A 22,327-nucleotide genomic window follows, 5' to 3' on the forward strand; every position below is an offset into this window, starting at 1 on the left:
TCTTAGAGTCCCCAGCATCATTCGAAGATGCAGAAGATGGATGTTTGTTACTAATATGATTGAGAAGATTGGACGTCGTACCGGCCTGGATGTACGTAAGATTAACTCCACACAAGTTACACGTTGCTGACTTCTTATCGGATGATCTCGTGAAATACTTCCAAGCAGCGGAAGGTGTAGGTGGCATTTTGATTGGACAGAGATTTACTTTATGCGTGTAGCAATGATAATATTTTCAATTAAATGAGGGCGAAATACCAAAATCATTTCTTTAAATATAATACCTGATTGAATATTGAGTAATTAATTAAAGTTTGGACCATACGATACGCAAATACTCATTAGAGGTTGAGTAAATTATTTTCTAAAAGCTTTTTTGATTGGACAACGTGATTATAACCATACGATCTTTTTTGTTTTTCACACCAAGTCGGCACTTCCGTTACTTATTTAATCGTTGATCATGTTAAATGTAATTCGAGTTATTAGATCAAGACGGGTCGGTGTTTAAATTGCCATACGGTCTTATTTGTTTTTTTACACCAAGTCGGCTTTTCCTTTACTCATTTAATCTTTGATAATTTTAAATGTAATTAGAGTCATTGGATCAAGTGCAGGTCGGTGTTTTGATTGCCGATGCGATTTGAACCTATCATAATTTTGACACAAAGTGACTGTCTTTGTTAGGCAATTAGCGGGATTTATGACCGGTATACTGTCATCACCATAGGGACGAATTATCCGGACTAAACATTATGACACGAGGAACAAGTTTTTTACAATGTTTGAAGCAAATTTCACGAATACAAAGTCTTTGAAATTACTCGATGTTATTTGATTTTTTCTTCCGAATATTCGATTCGGAAAATAGTATCCGAATATTCGGTCCGGGACCGAATATTCGGATATTCGGATATTCGTTGACATCCCTAGTTTTGATCCATCTAGTAACATGACCGCCAGGGAGGGGGGGGTCATTTTCCTTATATTTATATACTGAAAAAGCCTGTGAACACTCTAAAAGTCACATTTTTTGGCCAATCATCATGAAACTTGGTCAAAACATTGGTTTTATTGATATGTCGGATGAGTTTGAAAATGGTCGTGATAAGTGGAAAAACATTTCCGCCAGTCGATGGGGCAGTTTTCTCTATATTTTTGTAAGAAGCATTTTCCTTATATATATATTTAAAAAAAATCTGGGTATTAAAAACATGGCTGCCAGGGTGGGTGGGGTAATTTTCTATATAGGCTTATTGTGAATACTTTGGAACACCTTATTTTTAAAGTCAGTCTTGTCATACTAATAATTTGAAATATTTGCTGAAGAGTTTTAATCTTTGTTTCTTTCCATCTAAGTCTCTCAGGTGAGCGACCCAGGCCCCTTTGGGGCCTCTTGTTTAATATCTTAATACCTGCTAAGTGGTCTAACGAAAGCCATAACTGTGTGGCAGAATACTCACAATGGCGTTATAATTACTGTATGAGATTCAATGCGCGTTTCTTAGGATTCTTTGATGTTAAAAAAATACTGAACTGTACATGTACATTTTGTAGTTTGAAATGTCGACCGACAACTCATAATTATCTTTCATGTTAGCCATGATAATGACTGTTGGAGTTCAAGGATAGAACAACATTCTGCAAATTTGTGACGGTTTATTTGTGCAAAAATATACTGTGAAACCATTATTAATCGTCAGGCATTAATTTTAATAAATTTCGTTAGTCGACCGATCGGCGAATTTAAGATCCTAACGAACAATCATGCTCTATGTTTGAACACAAACAAACACTAAGTTGAACAATATTTTAAAAGTTTACCGTAGACATGAGGCATTTAATTCCAACATAATCCATGCACACATTCACTGCTGTTTCGTAATCAAGATTAATCCAGTTTTGACACAAAGGGATGTAGATTACACAAGGTACTTAACTGACACGTTACACTTCTTTAAAATGCGTGTGCAGTACAGCTGTATCGAATGCGTTGACTTCGTTTATGTAGAATGGTAATGAATTAGCGCTAATTGTCTATAACTTTATTACCCATTAGGTGCATTGTGTTATTCAGGGGTGTTGCATATTAGCCATCACGCAGCGAATGCTGATGAAAGAAAATAAACCAAATGAATAGATGACGATGTGTGATCAACATGCGTATTTATCACAAATAAACAAAGATTATTTTAAATGCTGTTGTTTGATTGTTTGCGTTAAACCACACTTATTACTATTTTATATGTATCAATTTATTTATTTTTAAATTATTGACATTATTGATTTATATACCGGTAGTTTACTTTTTAAGAACAAACACACACATAGAGTTTATAATTTTAATGTTGATATCAGAATAAAAAAGCATTTTATTTGAAAAAAAAAACACTTAACAATCTGGAACCTCTTTCGTATAACACAAACAGTTTTAAAACGGTATTGACAGCATTTTAATAAAATTGTTATCAGTATGGCAATTATAATAATAGAATAAGACTAATTGGCAATTGGCTTCGTTGTTACAAACACTCGTTAACGGTTATTCGATCCCACTTGTCCGTTAATCATAACAATGAACGTGTGAATGGCATATATTATGAGGGTCCATTACTGTCCCTTGATAACAAAAGACTAGTTAATGGGCATGTGACAAACAGGCCCCACCTCCTGCAGTGATTCTCAAGTGTGTTCCCGCATTCGTACCACGATTTTTCGCAACTGCGATTGATCGCGAATATGTATTACACACAAATCAGATATTGGCTGACGCATTTTTTTAAAATTCACAATCAGAAATCGGCGAATTTAAGTGCTGACGAAATCGTCATTTTTATAAAAATGACGAAATTTTGTGCTGTCGAAAATAAATGGTTTCACAGTAACTCAATGCATTTTGGAATGTTGTTTGTAAAAGCGATTAGTCTTTCGGCAGGCTGCGTATTAATTGCAGTAAATTGCAGTTAAAGTGACAGGCCTTACTCAAGTATTAATGGCAAACGACATTTGACATGTGGGGTAATTGATGCAATTAACGGATCAATTATCTACTGCGCAATATCGGAAGCAGCCGGGCGAAGCGCACGGTTAAGTATCAAAGAAAAAATTTCTCACCTTTGCAAACACTGGGACAGTTATTTGCACTTCGAGATAACCCACAGTAAATACATGTAAAATGGAGACTTCGTACATATTTTTAGCTCATCTATTTTTTGAAAAAAAATTATGAGCTATTGTCATCACCTTGGCGTCGGCGTCGGCGTCTGGTTAAGTTTTGCGTTTAGGTCCACTTTTCTCAGAAAGTATCAATGCTATTGCATTCAAACTTGGTACACTTACTAACTATCATGAAGGGACTGGGCAGGCAAAGTTAGATAACTCTGGTGTGCATTTTGACAGAATTATGTGCCCTTTTTATACTTAGAAAATTAAAAATTTTGGTTAAGTTTTGTGTTTAGGTCCATTTTATTTCTTAAGTATCAAAGCTATTGCTTTCATACTTGCAACACTTACTAACTATCATAAGGGGACTGTGCAGGCAAAGTAATGTAACTCTGACTGGCATTTTGACAGAATTATGTGCCCTTTTTATACTTAGAAAATTGAAAATTTGGTTAAGTTTTGTGTTTAGGTCCACTTTATTCCTACAGTATCAAAGCTATTGCTTTCATACTTGCAATACTTATTAACTATCATAAGGGGACTGTGCAGGCAAAGTTATGTAACTCTGACTGGCATTTGTACGGAATTATGGGCCCTTTATACTTAGAAAATTGAAAATTTGGTTAAGTTTTGTGTTTTGGTCCACTTTACCCCTAAACTATAATAGATATTGCTTTCATACTTGGAACACTCGCAAACTATCATAAGGGTACAGTAAAAGGACAAGTTGCATAACTCTGGTTGTCATTTTTACGGAATTATGGCCCTTTTTTGACTTAGTAACTTTGAATATATGGTTAAATTTTGTGTTTCGAGCCACTTTACTTCTAAAGTATCAAGGCTATTGCTTTCAAACTTCAAATACTTTCATGCTATCACGAGGTTACTGTACCTGGCAAGTTGAATTTTACCATGACCTTTGAATGACCTTGACTCTCAAGGTCAAATTATTAAATTTTGCTAAAAATGCCATAACTTCTTTATTTATGATTAGATTTGATTGATCATCTCACAAATGACCACCACACCCTCACACTATACTATACCCCCCCCCCGCCCCGAATCCCCCCCCCCCCCCCCCCTAATTTTTAGCTCATCTATTTTTTGAAAAAAAATTATGAGCTATTGTCATCACCTTGGCGTCAGCATTGGCGTCCGGTTAAGTTTTGCGTTTAGGTCCACTTTTCTCAGAAAGTATCAATGCTGTTGCATTCAAACTTGGTACACTTACTTACTATCATGAGAGGACTGGGCAGGCAAAGTAAGATAACTCTGGCGTGCAATTTGACAGAATTATGTGCCCTTTTTATACTTACAAAATTGAAAATTTTGGTTAAGTTTTGCGTTTAGGTCCACTTTTCTCAGAAAGTATCAATGCTATTGCATTCAAACTTAATACACTTACTTACTTTCATGAGGGGACTGGGCAGGCAAAGTTAGATAACTCTGGCGTGCATTTTTACAGAATTATGTGCCCTTTTTATACTTAGAAAATTGAAAATTTTGGTTAAGTTTTGTGTTTTTGCTTTCATACTTGCAACACTTACTAACTATCATAAGGGGACTGTGCAGGCAAAGTTATGTAACTCTGACTGGCATTTTGACAGAATTATGGGCCCTTTTTATACTTAGAAAATTGAAAATTTGGTTAAGTTTTGTGTTTAGGTCCACTTTATTCCTACAGTATCAAAGCTATTGCTTTCATACTTGCAACACTTATTAACTATCATAAGGGGACTGTGCAGGCAAAGTTATGTAACTCTGACTGGCATTTGTACGGAATTATGGGCCCTTTATACTTAGAAAATTGAAAATTTGGTTAAGTTTTGTGTTTTGGTCCACTTTACCCCTAAAGTATCATAGATATTGCTTTCATACTTGGAACACTCGCAAACTCTCATAAGGGTACAGTAAAAGGACAAGTTGCATAACTCTGGTTGTCATTTTTACGGAATTATGGCCCTTTTTTGACTTAGTAACTTTGAATATATGGTTAAATTTTGTGTTTCGATCCACTTTACTTCTTAACTATCAAGGCTATTGCTTTCAAACTTCAAATACTTTCATGCTATCATGAGGTTACTGTACCTGGCAAGTTGAATTTTACCTTGACCTTTGAATGACCTTGACTCTCAAGGTCAAATTATTAAATTTTGCTAAAATTGCCATAACTTCTTTATTTATGATTAGATTTGATTGATACTTTGACAAAACTACTCTTACCTGACATACCACAATAGACTCCACCCAAACCATCCCCCAAGCCCTCCCCCCCCCGAATCCCCCCCCCCCTATTTTTTTTTTTTTAAGATCATCTCACTATACACCCCTATTCACTCCACCCCTCCCTCCTTTGTGATTGAAAATGAGAGTCCCTTCACCTTTAAAAAGAAAATAGATGTTTTTTGTCACTGTGACCTTGACCATTGCCCTTGTGACCTGAAAATCAATAGGGGTCATCTGCCAGTCATGATCAATGTACCTATGAAGTTTCATGATCCTAGGCATAAGCGTTCTTGAGTTATCATCCGGAAACCATTTTACTATTTCAGGTCACCGTGACCTTGACCTTTGATCTAGTGACCTGAAAATCAATAGGGGTCATCTGCCAGTCATGATCAAACTACCTATCAAGTTTCATGATCCTAGGCATAAGCGTTCTTGAGTTATCATCCGGAAACCATTTTACTATTACAGGTCACCGTGACCTTGACCTTTGACCTTGTGACCTGAAAATCAATAGGGGTCATCTGCGAGTCATGATCAATCTACCTATCAAGTTTCATGATCCTAGGCATAAGCGTTCTTGAGTTATCATCCGGAAAACATTTTACTATTTCGGGTCACAGTGACCTTGACCTTTGACCTAGTGACCTCAAAATCAATAGGGGTCATCTGCGAGTCATGATCAATGTACCTATGAAGTTTCATGATGGTAGGCCTAAGCGTTCTTGAGTTATCATCCGGAAACCACCTGGTGGACAGACCGACCGACATGTGCAAATGGGGATTCGGGCTCTTGTTTTTTTTTTTTTAAAGATCATATCACAAACAACCACCACACCCTCACACTATACTATACCCCCCCCCCCACCCCCCGAAACCCCACCCCTATTTTTAGCCGGATTTTTTTCGAAAAAATCTCGGCTTATAGATTGATGTTGTCGGGCGGGCGGGCGGGCGGGCGGGCGGGGTGGCGGCGTGCTCGAAAATGTTAAAGTTCTTATTTCATGGTATAACTTTGGTATGCTTGGACCTAGAGTCTTCAAACTTGACATGAAGGTTGGCCAGGATTAACAGATGACCACTGGTCATTTCAAGGTCATTCATTTGAAGGTCAAGGTCACTGTGACCTTCAATATAAAAAATGTTAAAGTTGTTATAACTTTGGTATGCTTGGACCTAGAGTCTTGAAACTTGACATGAAGGTTGGCCATAACTAGTTAGTAACCACTGGTCATTTCAAGGTCATTCATTTGAAGGTCAAGGTCACTGTGACCTTGAATGTAAAAATGTTAAAGTTCTTATTTCATGGTATAACTTTGGTATGCTTGGACCTAGAGTCTTCAAACTTGACATGAAGGTTGGCCAGGATTAACAGATGACCACTGGTCATTTCAAGGTCATTCATTTGAAGGTGAAGGTCACTGTGACCTTCAATATAAAAATGTTAAAGTTGTTATAACTTTGGTATGCTTGGACCTAGAGTCTTGAAACTTGACATGAAGGTTGGCCAGAACTAGTAAGTAACCACTGGACATTTCAAGGTCATTCATTTGAAGGTCAAGGTCACTGTGACCTTGAATGTAAAAATGTTAAAGTTGTTATAACTTTGGTATGCTTGGACCTAGAGTCTTGAAACTTGACATGAAGGTTGGCCAGAACTAGTAAGTAACCACTGGACATTTCAAGGTCATTCATTTGAAGGTCAAGGTCACTGTGACCTTGAATGTAAAAGTGTTAAAGTTCTTATTTCATGTTATAACTTTGGTATGCTTGTACCTAGAGTCTTCAAACTTGAAATAAAGATTGGCCAGTACTAGAAGATGACCACTGGTCATTTCAATGTCATTCATTTGAAGGTCAAGGTCACTGTGACCTTAAATGTTATTGTTGTTCATGTATATGCATGCATTCAAAACATAACACAAGGTTTGCTCATGCCTTGAAAAGTACTTACATTTCATTTTGACCTTTGAACAATATTTCAGTAATTTAAGTATTGCATTGACAAAAACACGAAAGGTACTTTCCTGTCATTTAAATCAAAAATCCGGCTTTAATCAATGCGGTCATCTCCGACCGCGGAACTCTTGTTTTTTTTTTTTTTAAGATCATCTCACAAATGACTCACACTATACAATCCCCCCCCCCCCCCCCCGCCCCCGAATTTATTTTTTTTTTAAGATCATCTCACAAATGACCACCACACCCTCACACTATACTAAACCCCCCCCCCCCCCGCCCCCGAAGTTTTTTTTTTTTTAAGATCATCTCACAAATATGACCACCACACCCTCACACTATACTATACCCCCCACCTCACTCCCCCCCCCCCCCTAATTTTTATTTTTTATTTTTAAGATCATCTCACAAATGACCACCACACCCTCACACTATACTATACCCCCCCCGCACCCCCCCCCCCCCCCCCCCCCCCCCCCCCCCCGAATTCACCCCCCCCCCCCCCCCTTAAATTTTTTTTTTTTTTTTTAAGATCATCTCACAAATGACTACCACACCCTCATACTATCCCCCACCCCACCCCACCCCCCCCCCCCAATTTATTATGCCCCCCTTCGAAGAAGAGGGGGTATATTGCTTTGCACATGTCTGTCGGTCCGTCCACCAGGTGGTTTCCGGATGATAACTCAAGAACGCTTAGGCCTAGGATCATGAAACTTCATAGGTACATTGATCATGACTCGCAGATGACCCCTATTGATTTTGAGGTCACTAGGTCAAAGGTCAAGGTCACTGTGACCCGAAATAGTAAAATGGTTTCCGGATGATAACCCAAGAACGCTTATGCCTAGGATCATGAAACTTGATAGGTAGATTGATCATGACTCGCAGATGACCCCTATTGATTTTCAGGTCACAAGGTCAAAGGTCAAGGTGACCTGAAATAGTAAAATGGTTTCCGGATGATAACTCAAGAACGCTTATGCCAAGGATCATGAAACTTGATAGGTAGTTTGATCATGACTGGCAGATGACCCCTATTGATTTTCAGGTCACTTGATCAAAGGTCAAGGTCACGGTGACCCGAAATAGTAAAATGGTTTCCGGATGATAACTCAAGAACGCTTATGCCTAGGATCATGAAACTTCATAGGTACATTGATCATGACTGGCAGATGACCCCTATTGATTTTCAGGTCACTAGGTCAAAGGTCAAGGTCACAGTGACAAAAAACATATTTACAAAATGGCTGTCACTACAACTGAGAGCCCATATGGGGGGCATGCATGTTTTACAAACAGCCCTTGTTTTTTTGGAAACGGTTAGAAAACACAAATATTTATTTTTATTATTTTATGTTCGCACCCAAGAATCCCCCCCCCGCCACCCCCCCACCCCCCCCCGCCCGAATTTTTTTTTTTTTTGCATTTTTTTTTGCATTTTTGGAAGATAATGTAATAAATGTCCACGCCCCCACACTATACACCCCCTTCACTCCACCCCTCCCTCCTTTGTGATTGAAAATGAGAGTCCCTTCACCTTTAAAAAGAAAATAGATGAGCGGTCTGCACCCGCAAGGCGGTGCTCTTGTTATATCTAGGTATTGAATTATTGGAGATAACAAAAATCAAGATAATCGATGTTAATTAATAGATAAAGAAGGAAAAAAGTCAAGACATTGAGCTTACCTGGACATATCGAGAAAATCGAGATATGCGATGTCGAGATAACGAGAGTAGACTGCAGTATTATAATGTCAGGGCTCGCGCTGTCGTTCTATATTTGAGCCATTTGCGAAAATATTGAGAATTTGGCTCAAGAAAAATCTGATTTGCGAAAATGCTAAAATCTCGTAAAATTGTATTGAAACAGCCGCAATTTAAATCCGACTGGTTTTCTATATTTTTCTCTTTGTGTCAATGAAAGTGTTCTCAATTTGAACAATAAACAAAAACTGGTCTGAACCAGAACAAGAGACATCGCTTGACCTTATTGTTATTGAAACGCACATGGTAGCTGGCCAATCAACATTGAATATATTGGAATACACAGTTGAAATTTTTGTCTGCCAACAATACATCGACCATTGGCAAACGTCGTATTTAAAGATAAACAAATGAAAAGAAGTGTAACAATAAATAAATTATTTCTAAGCTGATCAGCTGGTTTATAATATTTTGAATTTTATTCACCTGAAATTGCAATTGGAAAGACTATACAAAATAACAATTAAAAAGGGCTCTGGGTTTGGGGGATGTGGGGGCTCTGCCCAATATTCCTGTTGGGTTCCTGCGGCTGCGGTTCCTAGACCCCCGGCCAAATTTTCAGGATTTCAAATTTGGGACAATCAACACCACTGTTAAATGTACTACCAGAACCCTTGCTACACTTTGGGGGATTGGGGCTGGGGCTCTTAGAGGGGGGAATTTCGCGCCGTTTTGGGCGAAAAGGGGAATTTTAGAAGATCTTTTCACCAACCATTCAACACCTAAAATTGCTATATTTAAATGTTATTTACATAAATATACATTAAATCAAAGGTTAGTAGCATGATACCAGGTGGCAACATAGGTATAAAAGTACCGGTAAAAAATAAAATAAAAAAATTTGGAGGGGGGAATTTTTAGCTGAAATAGGGGGGAAAAGTATACTTTTTTCATGGGGGAAGCCGCCGATATTCGGCTGCAAAAAGTGCAAAACGAGGGCCCTGTGTACATGTATAAAATAACTTATGTTTGTACTTTGACAAGTACCATAATCATTATTTCTATATTGAAAACTGTATGTTATATTATGATATGTGATAATCCCTTGTTGTCATTAAAAGAAATATAAACAAGCTGATAGTATATATCATTATTTCGAATCCAGTTTTCGCGCGCCAAAAACAAAAACTGGTTGGCTCAAAGAAATTTTGGGCCAGCCCTAGCACTGAAGTTTATAATGTTGTTGTTTAGCGAGGTATAAGTCATGGATGAATATTAAAAATACTCCAACTAAGTGAACTAATTATTGCATGTGCTTTTGAATTCAAAGCATTCTGATTATGAATATAAGATTAGTAACATTTTATAACATCATTTCCAGACTTCAGAGGATAAAAAAAGAAAGAAGGCAGAAAGATCTGCAGAGGAAATTTTCAGGATTTCAAATTTTGGACAATCAACACCACTGTTAAATGTACTACCAGGACCCTTGCTACTCTTTGGGGGATTGGGGCTGGGGCTCTTAGAGGGGGGAATTTCGCGTCGTTTTGGGCGAAAAGGGGAATTTTAGAAGATATTCACCAACCATTCAACACCTAAAATTGCTATATTTTAATGTGATTTACATTAATATACATTTAATCAAAGGTTAGTAGCATGATACCAGCTGGCAACATAGGTATTAAAGTAAAAAAAAAAAAAAAAAAAAAATTTGAAGGGGGGAATTTTTTGCTGAAATTAGGGGGAAATAGTATACTTTTTTCATGGGGGAAGCCGCCGAAGCATTCTGATTATGAATATAAAATTAGTAACATTTTATAACATCATTTCCAGACTTCAGAGGATAAAAAAAGAAAGAAGGCAGAAAGATCTGCAGAGGAAACAGAAAGCTGCTGAAAATCGGAAACATTTGGCTAATGTCAGGTATGTTCAAGTTAAGTTATATGACCCACATCATGCGAAATTTGGTCTTATGCCATATGAGGCCAAGGAAGCACCAGACCAGCCTGCAAAATAGTGCAGTCTGGTCAGGAGCTACCCTGTCAGCCATGGTCAGGAGCTACCCTGTCAGCCATGGTCACTCAACGCTTAATGGTCTCATTAGTGGACAGGATAGTCCCTTACTAGCTTCTGTGTATCTGCTGGCAAGTCTGGAGTTACCCTGTCAGCCATGGTCTCTCAATGCATAATGGTCTCATTAGAGGACAGGATAGTCCCTTACTAGCTTCTGTGTATCTGCTGGCAAGTCTGGAGTTACCCTGTCAGCCATGGTCACTCAATGCATAATGGTCTCATTAGTGGACAGGATAGTCCCTTACTAGCTTCTGTGTATCTGCTGGCAAGTCTGGAGCTACCCTGTCAGCCATGGTCACTCAATGCTTACTGGTCTCATTAGGGGACAGGATAGTCCCTTACTAGCTTCTGTGTATCTGCTGGCAAGTCTGGAGCTACCCTGTCAGCCATGGTCACTCAATGCATAATGGTCTCATTAGTGGACAGGATAGTCCCTTACTAGCTTCTGTGTATCTTCTGGCAAGTCTGGAGTTACCCTGTCAGCCATGGTCACTCAATGCTTACTGGTCTCATTAGGGGACAGGATAGTCCCTTACTAGCTTCTGTGTATCTTCTGGCAAGTCTGGAGCTACCCTGTCAGCCATGGTCACTCAACGCTTAATGGTCTCATTAGTGGACAGGATAGTCCCTTACTAGCTTCTGTGTATCTTCTGGCAAGTCAGGAGCTACCCTGTCAGCCATGGTCACTCAATGCTTACTGGTCTCATTAGGGGACAGGATAGTCCCTTACTAGCTTCTGTGTATCTGCTGGCAAGTCTGGAGCTACCCTGTCAGCCATGGTCACTCAATGCTTACTGGTCTCATTAGGGGACAGGATAGTCCCTTAATAGCTTCTGTGTATCTGCTGGCAAGTCAGGAGCTACCCTGTCAGCCATGGTCACTCAATGCTTACTGGTCTCATTAGGGGACAGGATAGTCCCTTACTAGTTTCTGTGTATCTGCTGGCAAGTCTGGAGCTACCCTGTCAGCCTTGGTCACTCAATGCTTAATGGTCTCATTATTGGACAGGATAGTCCCTTACTAGCTTCTGTGTATCTGCTGGCAAGTCTGGAGCTACCCTGTCAGCCATGGTCACTCAATGCTAAATGGTCTCATTAGGGGACAGGATAGTCCCTTACTAGTTTCTGTGTATCTGCTGGCAAGTCTGGAGCTACCCTGTCAGCCTTGGTCACTCAATGCTTACTGGTCTCATTAGTGGACAGGATAGTCCATTACTAGCTTCTGTGTATCTGCTGGCAAGTCTGGAGCTACCCTGTCAGCCTTGGTCACTCAACGCTTACTGGTCTCATTAGGGGACAGGATAGTCCCTTACTAGTTTCTGTGTATCTGCTGGCAAGTCTGGAGCTACCCTGTCAGCCTTGGTCACTCAATGCTTACTGGTCTCATTAGGGGACAGGATAGTCCCTTACTAGTTTCTGTGTATCTGCTGGCAAGTCTGGAGCTACCCTGTCAGCCTTGGTCACTCAATGCTTACTGGTCTCATTAGGGGACAGGATAGTCCATTAATAGCTTCTGTGTATCTGCTGGCAAGTCTGGAGTTACACCGCTACTACCGCATATGCCATAGGACCCATTTTTGCATGATGCCTCTTGTATGAAAATTTTGTTATTGACCTACAAACAAAGAAAAGGAATGAGGATATCATGACTAAATAGGATTGTTTTGTGTTTTGCCTTAAGTTAGTGTTAATAAAGCTAAAAAAATATTTAAGCTTTTTTTGTATCAATAGTCTTCAACATCCAAAAACTGAAGCATTTTACTCTTTCAGGGTAGTTCAAAGGAATCTGGTTTTTGTTGTTGGGTTATCCACTCGCCTGGCTGATACAGAAGTGCTTAAGAAACATGAATATTTCGGAAAGTTTGGAAAAATTCATAAAGTTGTGATCAACCAGAGTACTTCCTATGCTGGGGCTCAGGTATGCAATATGTTGTCAGGGTTTACTTGAGTGGACTCGAGCTTGCCCATGTCGAGTTAAAATTCTGGGAGGCCAGTTATTTCTCAATAGCTGGTTGCCCACTGGCAAGCTTGGAAGAAAATTCTGTGGCGTCTCATCTGGATCCATACTGTTTGCAAAGGCCTTCAAAATCCGGTTCCAGCGCTCAAAGGGTTAATACAATTATGGGGAAATTTGGAATTTCATATGCTTTTTTCAGAAAAGTTTCAATGCTAAAGTAAAAATTTACCAAATTATTAATGAATATGCCATTAAGTTGAGTTGCTAACATGTTAATGGGATTTTACATGTTGCTTTTTTATCCCTATCTGGTTAAATCTATTACATGTTTTCTTTTGGAGGTATTACTTGACTACTTTATGTGTATATAGTTCAAGGTTTTTTCATTTAAAAACTTGTTTTCAGGGCCCAAGTGCTAGTGCTTATGTTACTTACAACAAAACGGAGGATGCCCTCAAAGCCATAACAGCTGTGAACAACGTACACATAGATGGCCGAACACTAAAGGCATCACTGGGCACTACAAAATACTGTAGCCATTTTCTAAGGGGAACTCAGTGCCCTAAAAATGTAAGGATTAAAGTGACTTGAACTGTTAAAAAACATTAGTGTTTTACTGTGTTTAATGCCCTGAAGGGAGAACTGTCATTCACTGTGTCAGTCCATTCACCACTTGTTGTTTTTGGCTATGTACCTAACATATAGATTTGCCCTTGACCCTTCCCTACTAGTTTATTGTGTTGTGTAAAAAAAGTATGGATGCTAGAACAAGGAAACTTTACAAGCATATTAATCAGCATGTTGAAGTGAACACTTTCAGATTTTGTCTTGTAAATTTTGGATACAACTGGAGTTCTTTTCCTTTTTTTATGTCCCCCACCCACTATAGTGGGGGACATATTGTTTTTGCCCTGTCTGTTGGTTGGTCTGTTGGTTTGCGCCAACTTTAACATTTGCAATAACTTTTGCAATATTGAAGATAGCAACTTGATATTTGGCATGCATATGTATCTCATGGAGCTGCACATTTTGAGTGGTGAAAGGTCAAGGTCATCCTTCAAGGTCAGAGGTCTCATATATATGAGGCCAAAATCGCTAATTTTATGAATACTTTTGCAATATTGAAGATAGAAACTTGATATTTGGCATGCATGTGTATCTCATGGAGCCGCACATTTTGAGTGGTGAAAGGTCAAGTTCAAGGTCATCCTTCAAGGTCAATGGTCAAAAAAAAAAACGGCGCAGAAGGGGACATAGTGTTCCTGACAAACACATTTCTTGTTTTTATAGTAATCTTTATTTTCAGTTACTTATAAGTTAATTATTGATGCAAGAGGGCTGAACCTTTACCAACTTATTAAATTACATGTGAAGCTGGGCATTTACATTGTTTGGTTTTGATGTTTGCCACATAACCAGATTAATTTTTAACTTGTGTCTCATGTCATTCAAACAGTATTTCTGCTAGAGGGCTAAAGTTTCACAAACATATTTATCAGTCTGTGAACTTATCTCATATTTTAGAATGTCAGGACATCATGTCCTACGGACAATTTTCTTGTTTTGCTTTTATTTGGGGCATATCTCAAAAACCTTAAAAGACATTAATCTGAAACTAAATAGGTAAGTTATTGTCCTTTATGGACTTTGCAGACTCTTGCTCCCGGATTTGAAGTGTCAATCACCTGAATTAATTTTGTACTTATTTATGATAAATTTAGATTCTGACTCCGACTAACACTCAATTATATGACCAGTGGCTGAAGCAGTGCCATCCGTATACAATGGCCACATTTCAACTTCATTTTCTCTTTGGGTTTATGTAAGCGCATGAGTGTTGCTAAATAGCCTTTCTAATATAGTCATAATGAAGTTTTTCTGATCTCTTCTGTTTCTGACAAATTTTGGGCTTAATATATGCCTAGCGTCCTGAAAAAAGGACATTGCAAACAGCGTAGACCCAGATGAGACGACGCATAATGCGGCGTCTCATCTGGGTCTGCGCTGTTTGCCTTAAGGAATTTCTATATGAAATATTCTAAATATAGAAATAAATATGGTAGACATCCCTAATTTTGGAAATAAATTGATCCAATTTAGAAGGATGGGAGAGTTTACTAGGCATGAATGGGTTAATGTTGCAGACAATTTTTATACTTTTTCAGGACTGTATGTACTTGCATGAACTTGGCGAAGAAGCTGCTAGTTTTACCAAAGAAGAAATGCAAGTTGGGTAGGATTATTTTGTGTGTTTTTAAGCTTAAGTTAATGTTGTTTCACCATAACAATTTCTTTGCTTCGTTAAATTAAAAAAACCTTGTTTTCATATTCAAAGAAAAGCCCACTGAAGAAAGAATAGGAAATTTTAAGCATTCTTCATTACAACGTGAGACTTGGAAATTAATAATGTTATTGTTTTCAGTAAACACCAAGAGTACGAACAAAAGCTAGTAGAACAATTCATGAACAGTCAAAACACTGCACAAAGCCAGCCACAAAATAAGATATCTTCAAGGTTTGTAGTCTGTTCTCAATTAACTCACTGAACATTGCTACTTGTACTGGACTATGCACGGTATTTTAAGATGATAATTTGCTTACATTTCTATTTGTATTTTCTGCTGATGTTCATTCATAAAACGAATGAAATAAGTCATTTTTTATTTTTTTGTAAATTTGACTTGTCATTTCACTATTTCCCTAATAAAAAATTATTTAATGAACAAGATGTGCCTTTTAATTTACATTATTAAGAATACCTTTTTCTCAATTTATTTATGTTTTCAAACGTTCAGCAATTATTCAATTTTAGTGATATTGCTTAGTTGCTATGATATTGAAACAGAAAACTCAAGTTCATCTGATACCTGTGTATTTCATTCTCCAGGAAGAAGACAGTTTCCCCAGTACAGGTGATACAGCCGTCTGGCAGTCCTCCACATGATGAGAGTCACAGCCCTCCAATACAACTCAGTACAGGACAGACACAACTGGTACATTATACTGTGATTGGCATTTATGGGACGTGTCCCAATAATGAAGGATTATAGCGCAGCCCCTTGAAATCTCTCTTGTTGATAGTTCTGCTCTTCTCATCACTTTTGTATCGCTTTACAAAGTTCATTATTTCATGTTTTTATGCCCCCGGATCGAAAGATCGGGGGTATATTGTTTTTGGCCTGTCTGTCTTTCTTTCTGTCTGTCATTCTGTCCCAAAACTTTAACCTTACAGTTAAGTTTTGCAATAACTTTTGAAATATTGAACATAGCAACTTGATATTTGGCATGCATGTGTATCTCATGGAGCTGCACATTTTGAGTGGTGAAAGGTCAAGGTCATCCTTCAAGGTCAAAGGTAAAAAATAAAGCAATGCAGCGCATTAGGGGGCATTGTGTTTCTGACAAACACATCTCTTGTTGATTTGCGGATATGAAGTTAGCAGTTAATCCTTTACCTGTTTTGTTAGTGACATCAGAGATGTGTGTAAAAAATGTATGTTGAACCAACCATATCTGACTTTGTTTGTTTATATAACACCACCATGATGTATTTTGCAGATTCCCCCAAACACAGCCAACAGAGAGGCATGGCCATCATTACAGTCCAGTGGCAACATTGGCAGCACAGGCAGCAGCAAATCCAACCAAACCAGCACCAGCCCCGTCGACAGAAGTCCAGAAAAAAACAAAACTGAAGCCAAAACAACCAGCACTAAAAGTAAACCAACAGAGCCCTTTGCAGACAGCAGACCTGCATTGACTTTGATTTCCAGTGCCGAAAGCATACCTGTGACATCATCACCGCCACGTCTTTCCATGAAAAATCCAGAAATGTTATTAAGTTCCCTTGGCAACAAACGGAAAAATCTTGGTTTAAATGATGGTGACAATCTGTCCTTGTTTAGTAGCATCAATGGCTTCCATGGAGCAAGAAACCCAAAACCACATGTACAACCAGGTATGTTAGATATCAAACATATGTAAGGAGAATTGACAAATCGTGCTTTGACTGGATTTAAATTTAGAGTTTAAACTAAACTTTACTAAACAGAAGTTAATTTCATATAGTTAAAATGTATTTTGGCATGCATTCAACATAATTTTTAGCGAGGCTGTTTTCGGAGAAAACACGAGGTATTGTCATAGCCTGCTTGTCGTCCAACGTCTGGCATCGTGCTAAAACCTTTACATTGGCTTTAAAATCAAAGTGCTTCCACCTACAACTTTGAAACTTCATATGTAGATGCACCTTGATGAGTTCTACACGCCACACCCATTTTGGGTCACTAGGTCAAAGGTCAAGGTCACTGTGACCTTTAAAAAAAATAAATATATATTTCTGACAAGCTTTCGCAGCCGAGCATGGCACCCGTTACACGGTGCTCTTGTTTGTTATAGGATGTATAAGGAACCAGTCAGCTGCTCATATTCTGCTTACCTGTTTGTTGTTATTACAACAAATACATTTTTTGGGTGTTTTAGGGCTTGTACTGTTGTGCGCATTTCATAACTTACTTTATCTCTTTGAGCACAAAAGTCATCAGATAAAATCTTAGAAAAACACTGTGAACACTTTCCTGCTATTTAAAAAAGGCTTTATTATGGACTGATCCCAAAGTGAACGGACCTGATACCAAAAGTTTTTTTCCCAATCAGCAAGAAACATTTTTCTATTTAAAAAAGAAAAAAGTAAAATAATTCATATACCTTTTATTTTGGTTTGAATCAAGCGTTTGTTGATTGACGTTAAAAGTAATATGTTGGTTAACATGGGGAGACTAGTATTTCGGCCCTCAATGACTGCAACTTGTTCTCATCATGGCTCCATCATATAAGATTGACAGATAGCGTAACACATTAGAAATTCAACAAGATCCGGAAGGATTTTACTTCTGCATGCAGTGTCAACTGTTTTAAACTGTGGGGTATTCCAGAGCTCCAGATACGGATTTGTGAAATTAGTAACGGTACTGCCACTGATAGAAAGAATAGGAGTAACGCTGAAAACAGTTACTTTATTTGGTTTTCTATTCTGAATTATGATGCAAACACAAATACACATTAAATTCATGACTAAATACTATTTCTTCATTTTTCTTGAGAAGAAAACACAAGCCAACTAGTAAGCTAAGTAAATGAACAATTATGTCACTATCTCATCTCAAAAGAATCATTGCTTTAGCAGTTAACTGTCAAAGTTGGCATAGACGTGTTTAACCACTGATGCAATCAAATCATTTAATATCGGGACGACAATGTCTTTTTTGGGGTTTACATATTGATTGTCAGGATGGTTAGACGACCGTATGTAGCCAAATTTATTGTTTTACCGCTTTCGGTTTAGCTGGCCTTCCCTTGCGCGCAGACATATTGTTTTTGACGGGTTTTTGAGTTTTCGGAAATCACGCGACAGAATAGACAATAATACCGGAACACAGTCTACAACTTTTCGGTAATTTAAATTAACGAAAAGCGCTGTTAGATTAGAGACCAACAAATCACACCGCGCTGACGCGGACGTATCGGTAGTACTCCCTGATCAGTAGGGCCAGATTTTTTGTAAATGCGTAAAAGGGATATTTAAGTAGTAATTGTACGTCCAGTTTATAAAAATAAATGCGTAAACCTTCATGAAAAAGCCGTTTTTACGGCTGTACGACCCTTATCTGGAGCTCTGGTATTCTACTAAACTATACAGTATTCAGGATCAGCAGGCGTTTTCAGCATAATTATTTTACATGGAATGTCTGATGATAACAATAATTTCTTTTCGGAATCCACACCATTGTCTGTAGTTCCAAGCAGCAACGTTATTGTTGAATGAGGGTTGAGCACTATGAAGCTCATTTGCTGTCCACAGCGTAGCACTCGTACTCAGATCAAGCTTACAAGTTTAATGTACATTTGTATTGAAGGTGATGCTGAGCTGAACAATGAAAGTTTTGAAGAGCTGTGTGATGAGTTCAAGGACCTAATGCAGAGAAAAATATGTTTTAGATGACCATCTACAAGAGAGATGACCATCTACACGAGAATTTTTCTCTGCTTAAGGTTCTCGAACTCATCACACATCACACAGCTTGGTGATCCATAAATATCATAAGTACAATATGTACTCTTCTGTGTTAAGTAGGAATAACATAATTAACGCTTTGGTGTAAACAGACTGTCAATTGAAGTTAAAGCAATGCTGCATATTCAAAATAAGAATTTAATGGGTCAATATTTGTTGATTACAAAAATCTTAATTTTGTCAATTTTGTGGATAAAAAGTTTCCAAATTTGCCATTTTTCCATTTAAACATTCCGAAATTTGACCACTTTTTTCCAAAATGGCTAGGAAAAAAACCTGCACTCTGTCTCATGAGGCAATATTTATGACTTAATCTTTATGTAATGTGGTCAGAAATTTTTTCTTTGCTCAACACACCAAAGGTGTTAAAAAAAAGCACACTAATATAAAATGTGCACCAAACTTTGTTGATATGATGTTTTGGGACTGCCTTTCTGTGATTTTTTCTGTTGCTGCAATTTACTGCCAATATTTATTTGTTTCTAATGGCAGAACCTTTTTTTATCCCAAAAAGAAAAAGAAAAATCTCCCTTCCCCAAAAACAACAAACAAACTCAGATGAAATGCATTTAGTTTCATAGTAGGATTTTTTTTCTTTTGTAGATTTCAACATATTAAATATTTCCTGTTTTGATCCAATCATAAAAATGTTACTGTGTAATAGTAGAAAATAAAAGTTGTCAAAATGAGTTGCCAACAACTTTGGGCAGTGGCAATTATCTTTTCTAAACGTTTCAATTCCATGGAAGAAAACTGTCTTAAAAACCTGTATTACTACTCTGAATTCTACATGAATGATGCAATTTAAATGAAACTTGGTAAAAATGTCAATCTTTCCATTATCAAGGCCTTGTTAAAGCCTGGGTCAAGAGTAGAAAAAAATTGTCTCCAAAATAAGTCTTTGATACTTGGTGACCAGGAACTCTGTAGAGATTTTGAAGTCCATAATGGCTCTCTTTTTCACCAAATGTATCTTACTAAAAAGAATATTATGTTACATGACAAAATCACGTTTTTACTGGTTCATTTCAAAAGTTGTGGAGGTGGCCACTACAGAGATTCCAGACAGTTTACCAGTGAATACAACCACAGACTGGCAGGCAGCGTTTGGTTTCGGACAGACACAAAACAACAGCTCTACAAACAATAAAGATTGGCTTGATGATGACCTAGGTAACTGCTTACATTTTATACTGTATTATGGCAATCATTATTAGCTCGGGTGAAAACCTGAGGTTTTGTCATAGCCAGCTCGTCGTGTCGTCCAATGTCCGCGTCGTGCTAAAACCATGACATTTTGCTCTAAAATCATATGCTTCAACCTACAACTTAAAATGTATAATGCACCTGGATGTGTTCTACACCCCACACCCATTTTTGGGTCAATAGGTCAAAAGTCAAGGTCACTGTAACTGTGAAATAAAAAGAAAAAAAATTCTGACAAGCTTTCATTTATTATGCTCCCCCAAAATTATTTTGGGGGGGGGGGGGGCATATTGTCGCCGCTTCGTCTGTCCGTGTGTGCGTCTGTTTTTCTGTCCATCCGTGCACAATTTTTGTCCGGGCTATTTCTCAGCAACTAATGACCGGAATTCAATGAAACTATATGGGAAGCTTCACAAACCAAGAGGAGATGTGCATATTATCAGGGGGTTCTGGTCCGATGATTTTTCACAGAGTTATGGCCCTTTGAAATTTTCTATAAAAAAAATTATTATCACCCCAACTACTGTGCCCTCAAGACGTTTCCTTTTATCTGAATATATAGTGCAATATTGTGACAAAAAAACCTTTGGGGAGCATCACCTGTCTCCGACGGTTTCTTGTTCAAAACTGCACCCGTAGTTGAGTGTTGGCGCCCGTTATGCGGTGCTCTTGTTTAGTTTTAATTTGTGGAGATGCCTTATATTTGAAATGTGTATCCTTTGAAATGCATGTTGCATGGCTTATAAAACAAATACAAATATGTTCTGTAATTGCTCTTTGGGAGACATACCCAAATAATATTGAAGTCTTAATGCTTATTACTTTTTTTGGTTCAACGTTGCACTTCTTTCACAGGTAAAGTTTCATTTGGTTTTCAGTCCTAGTTTTATACAGGAATGATTTTAATAATGTGAATACATCTCCTAATTACAGGTTTTGATCCACTGGAAGAATCTTCGCGTGGTCTTGCAGATTTGCTAGAAAAGGAAAGTTCCAGTAAAGTACCTCCCAGCCTGACTCCCTTCTCCCGCATGCCCACTTTCATGCACCCTCATCACCGGAGCCACAACAGCCTGGGACACAATCTCCCTCCAGGTAGGGCCCATGTTCACCTTGCAGTGCTGTCAGTCTGTCACTCAACCACAGTCAACCTTGGGGCTTTAGTGTACTGATCTATGACGTGTTTTGTGTGTAGTAATTTATGTATTATTTGTTTAATATAGCTTATAATTGTCTAAAGATTTGAAATATGTCTGAACATGATGCATTACTATGGTTTTGTTAATGTAATTCTGGGTTTCCAGACTCAATAATTTGAAAGTAAAATTTTTAAGTACAAATATCTGTAGACTGTACACTTAATCCTCAATGTTTGTAGCAAAGTCCTGTTCTAAGAGCAGATCTTGGATCGGTCAGATGCATAGAGATGTTGAGCCAACTTTTGGGAAAACAGAGCTTAACGCATGTTTGTAAAGTGTTTTCCCAAATAAGCCTGTGCAATACACACAATCTAATCAGGGACAACACTTTCCGCTTTTATGGGATTTTTTGGTTTAGATGTTGTCTCTTCTAATCAAAAATCCAATATGGGCAGAACATTTTATACATGATTAGCCAGAGCGGACTGCACAGTATAATATATGACGACAATTGATGTACATGCAACAAGCTCCGTATTCCCAAGGTGCATCACATTTATATTTCTAAAACCTCTGCTTTAATTGGGCTTTACTTCAACATTTATTAACTTTAAATTAAGAATTGTTATATTTATCCACAAATGTTTGAATGTTTCTAACTATATCTAAAGCTATTGTGAACATTATTGATTATATATGAAATTTTTTAAAAACATGACAGTCAACATTTGACTAGGACTCCTATTTTGCTTGCGCTTATGTTGTCTTATTTTAATCTGTTTCATTAATTTATGCACTTTTCTTCCTCTTTCTTTGATTGGAGTAC

General features: G+C 37.9%; 1 protein-coding gene across 4 annotated transcripts in view; it reads left to right on the forward strand.

The window, feature by feature from the left end:
* The window catches only part of LOC127853744 (CCR4-NOT transcription complex subunit 4-like), a 70,221-nt gene that overhangs the window by 19,575 nt on the left and 28,319 nt on the right, over positions 1 to 22,327 (forward strand). For all 4 annotated transcript variants that reach the window (XM_052388504.1, XM_052388515.1, XM_052388521.1 and 1 more), the window contains exons 6-14: positions 10,888 to 10,977; positions 12,897 to 13,044; positions 13,489 to 13,653; positions 15,249 to 15,316; positions 15,506 to 15,598; positions 15,971 to 16,076; positions 16,642 to 17,041; positions 20,192 to 20,329; positions 21,296 to 21,457. In XM_052388504.1, coding sequence (XP_052244464.1) covers positions 10,888 to 10,977; positions 12,897 to 13,044; positions 13,489 to 13,653; positions 15,249 to 15,316; positions 15,506 to 15,598; positions 15,971 to 16,076; positions 16,642 to 17,041; positions 20,192 to 20,329; positions 21,296 to 21,457 — 1,370 coding nt within the window. The remainder of the gene's footprint in view (positions 1 to 10,887; positions 10,978 to 12,896; positions 13,045 to 13,488; positions 13,654 to 15,248; positions 15,317 to 15,505; positions 15,599 to 15,970; positions 16,077 to 16,641; positions 17,042 to 20,191; positions 20,330 to 21,295; positions 21,458 to 22,327) is intronic.

Source organism: Dreissena polymorpha, chromosome 1 (genome assembly GCF_020536995.1).
Source record: "Dreissena polymorpha isolate Duluth1 chromosome 1, UMN_Dpol_1.0, whole genome shotgun sequence".
Classification (NCBI taxonomy): Eukaryota; Metazoa; Mollusca; class Bivalvia; order Myida; family Dreissenidae; genus Dreissena; species Dreissena polymorpha.